At 39.9% G+C, this 3,684-nt stretch overlaps 1 protein-coding gene across 1 annotated transcript in view; it reads right to left on the bottom strand.

Annotated features, from left to right (window-relative positions):
* The window catches only part of LOC108528222 (estrogen-related receptor gamma-like), an 83,576-nt gene that overhangs the window by 29,554 nt on the left and 50,338 nt on the right, over positions 1–3,684 (bottom strand). The window contains exon 2 of the mRNA XM_017869930.1: positions 2,419–2,834. Coding sequence (XP_017725419.1) covers positions 2,419–2,834 — 416 coding nt within the window. The remainder of the gene's footprint in view (positions 1–2,418; positions 2,835–3,684) is intronic.

Below are 3,684 nucleotides of genomic sequence, written 5' to 3'. Positions count from 1 at the left end.
GCCCGCCACCTCGCCCGGCTAGTTTTTTTTTGTATTTTTAGTAGAGACGGGGTTTCACCGTGTTAGCCAGGATGGTCTCGATCTCCTGACCTCGTGATCTGCCCGTCTCGGCCTCCCAAAGTGCTGGGATTACAGGCTTGAGCCACCGCGCCCGGCCCCAGATTAATCTTTTAAACTTTTGGCCTTAGGGATCCTCCAGCCTCAGCCTCCCAAAGTGGTGAGATTACAGGCATGAGCCACTGTACCTGACTAAGTAAACATTTTGATTGCGTTCTCATCAGCCACAGATCAAGGAAGTTATGTAACAGACAACAAAAAAGCAAGGGAGAGACAGTATAACCAATTCCACTAGGGATTGTCACTAAAATGCTCAGTGCAACTGATGGAGAAGAGTTGGATTTCCAGATGCTCTTAAAAGGGAAGGTGGGCCGGGCGCGGTGGCTCATGCCTGTAATCCCAGCACTTTGGGAGGCTGAGGCGGGTGGATCACGTGAGGTCAGGAGTTCGAGACCAGTCTGACCAATGTGGTGAAACCTTGTCTCGACTAAAAATACAAAATTAGTGGGGCGTGTTGGTGCATGCCTGTAATCCCAGCTACTTGGGAAGCTGAGGCAAGAGAATCACTTGAACCCAGGAGATGGAGGTTGCAGTGAGTCAAGATCATGCCATTGCACTCTAGCCTGGGCCACAAGAGTAAAAATCTGCCTCAAAAACAAAAAAGAAAAAAAGGGGAAGGTGGGAGACTGCTCTATGTACACATAAGTGTTTTCAGAATCATGTTTTATGGAAATATTTAAAAGGATTAGCACTTAACAAACATTACTTCTTTTGTGCTTTGAAAACTAGTACATCACAAAATTAAGAAGGCTCCAAATAAATTGGTTTCAGACTGCCCAACAAGGGGACATTAGATCATGATGGTCTATGGTCAGTGGTAAATCAGCAGTAGCATGGTCTAGAGCAGTGGTTCTAAATTTGAATTCGCATCAGGATTACCCAGAGGGTTGGTAAAATGCAGATGGCTAGTCCCACCCCCAGAGATTCTGTTTGAGTTAATACAGGATGGGGCCTGGGAACTTGCATTTCTTACATTTTCTCAGATGATGGTGGCACTGCTGGTACAGCCACTGCACTTTGAGAACTGTTGTCAAATAATACAACACAGTACAGTGCAGTGGTTCTTAACTTTGCCTTTACATTAACCATCACCTAGGAAGCTTTCAAAAATCCCCCCTTTCCCTGGCTGTACCCAAGACCAATTAATTCAGAATTTGGGGACATGAGCCCTGGCATCAGTATGTTTTTTTAAGTCTTCCACTGATTCCAATGAGCTGGCAAGTTTGAGAACCACTGATATGTGGGAAGATAGACTTTGTGTCCATAACTGGTTGTTAGGAAGACACATGTCGTAAACCACTGAACAGAACCATTGGTGTGCTGTGGATCCTCAAAATATATGTTTTTCCTTCCCCTATTTTCTTCAAAAGTGAATCACAAGAGACCTAAAAACATGAAATTTTTTGCCAGAATATATATATATATCTATAGCTTTTTAATGAACTGAATTCTAGATCTGTAGATCACCAGTTTAAAAGGGCATAAACAAATTTCAGTCCTATTTTTCTACACTATATGGGAGAAATAATGTCATTTATAAATCTGAAATCTATGAAGTTTGGGGTATATATCAATTATATATGTTGGAGGTACATTCTATCATTCAATGACATTTTATTGGCATAATTTGGAAATTTTTTATATAAATTCATTTAAAAGTTAGAAAAAGTATAGCCAACCACAAGGAAAAAAGAAAGATGAGTAGGTAATTAAATTGGTCTAGAGCAGTGATTCTTAAAATTGGTCCCTGGACTGGCAGCATCATCAGCATTACCTGAAAATTTATTTAAAATATACAATCTCAGGCAGGTCCCCACTCCAGATCTAATGAATCAGAAACTCCAGAGGTAGGACCCAGGAATCTACATTTTAACAAGATTTTCAGATGATTTTAATGCACACTCAAGTTTGAAAATCACTGGTCTAAAGTATTTATTTTCATGCATCTGTAAGAAGATCCAAAGGGGTCAAAAACAGTGTTAGTCTAATGTGCATTTGTACAGTTGCTCTATAGACCCACATTGCTCTAACAATAACTATGCGCTTATAAACTCTACCCAAAGTTTATTATCCTTGCACCATTAAAGCTTAACTGTAAGAGGAAAATTAATAGATATGGAGTATATCTGGGGGGATTTTAGTCTATAAATCTTCCACTATCAATTGTAATCTATTTCTGTTTTCTACTCGAGAGAGAATTAAAACTATGGTACTTGACTTATGAGAATAAGAATAAGGAAAAACAAAAACCCATCATGTGAGGTTGAAAGTGGGGAGAGTATTCCCAGGTCCGACACTAACCTTGAATTGTCCTCTTGAAGAACGCCTTGCAGGCTTCACATGATGCTACCCCATAGTGGTACCCAGAAGCGATGTCACCACACACTAAACACAGTCTCTTGGGCATCGAGTTGAGCATGTATTCACACTTGGTCTGGGGATCTTCAACGATGGTGCTGGAGCAGTCATCATACAGTTTCCTGACAGGACCACTGCCTCCCAGGATAGGAGCAGAAGGGTAGAGAGGTGGCGAGTCAAGTCCGTTCTGATGGCCATTCATGGTTGAACTGTAGCTCCCACTGGCGTCTGATGAACCACCAGGGCTGTGGTGGTTGACGCTGTCCGTCAGGGAGGCCGGGCTGGAAGGTTCCGTCTTGATGAAGGACGAACAGCTGGAATCAATGTGTCGATCTTTGTTTGACATTCTGCAGAGAAGCCTGAGATTGAGGGAGATACAAACAGAGAGAGAAAGAGGAGAGAGTGTCAAACACAGACACCGAAAGAGGTAGAAACAAAACAGATGGTGAAAAAATAGAGAAAGGGAAAGGGAAAGGTAAAAGGAGGAAAAAAACCTTCAGATGTTAAAAAAGTTCATATGATAAAGACATTGCTCTTTGAGAGTGTTTCCTAAGGGCTAGGGACTATACATCATTCATTCTCTAGTCAATACTTCTTGTTCTACAAGAAGGTAATCAGCATAAGGGCATGACAGGGTTACAACAAAGGGCCCAGACAGGCCATAGACAAAAGCTCTAAAGGGTCCAATTGCTTTTATTTTACCTTTCTCTTGGAGAACCAGTGTCAATATCTAAATCAACTCTAGATTCTAAATTTATCAATGGAAGAGGTGGTGATTTGCAAAGTCTATACCATTTCTAAAATTGTATTTATCCTCACTCTACCTTTCCTTCCTTATTCTGATGCTGCAATCATTTTATTATGAGTGGAATAAAACTTTTATTTTCAAGACTGAACAGATGATTCTCAGCTCTGTAATTACTGTTTGTCAGCACGCTTCCATAAGCATAACTGTGTCTTTTATTGATCTGACTAAAACACATAGGGAATATATCCTCAATCACTTTGTTTCTTTATTTAAATTGCTCTATTTCATAGCCATTTGGCAATATAGAAAGACATAAAGTATAAAATTAACGCCAATATTTAAAGATTATTTCCTAGAGCCTGCAAAACTTAGTGACTGATCACTAGCATTGATTAATAAATGTGTGCATGTGTTCTTTTTTTTTTTTTTTTTTTTTTTTTTTTTTTTTTTTTTTTTTTTTT

This window comes from Rhinopithecus bieti, unplaced genomic scaffold (genome assembly GCF_001698545.2).
Source record: "Rhinopithecus bieti isolate Rb0 unplaced genomic scaffold, ASM169854v2 scaffold_1673, whole genome shotgun sequence".
Classification (NCBI taxonomy): Eukaryota; Metazoa; Chordata; class Mammalia; order Primates; family Cercopithecidae; genus Rhinopithecus; species Rhinopithecus bieti.
Note: the sequence above shows the minus strand (reverse complement) of the source record. Positions and strands in the feature narration are given on the sequence as shown.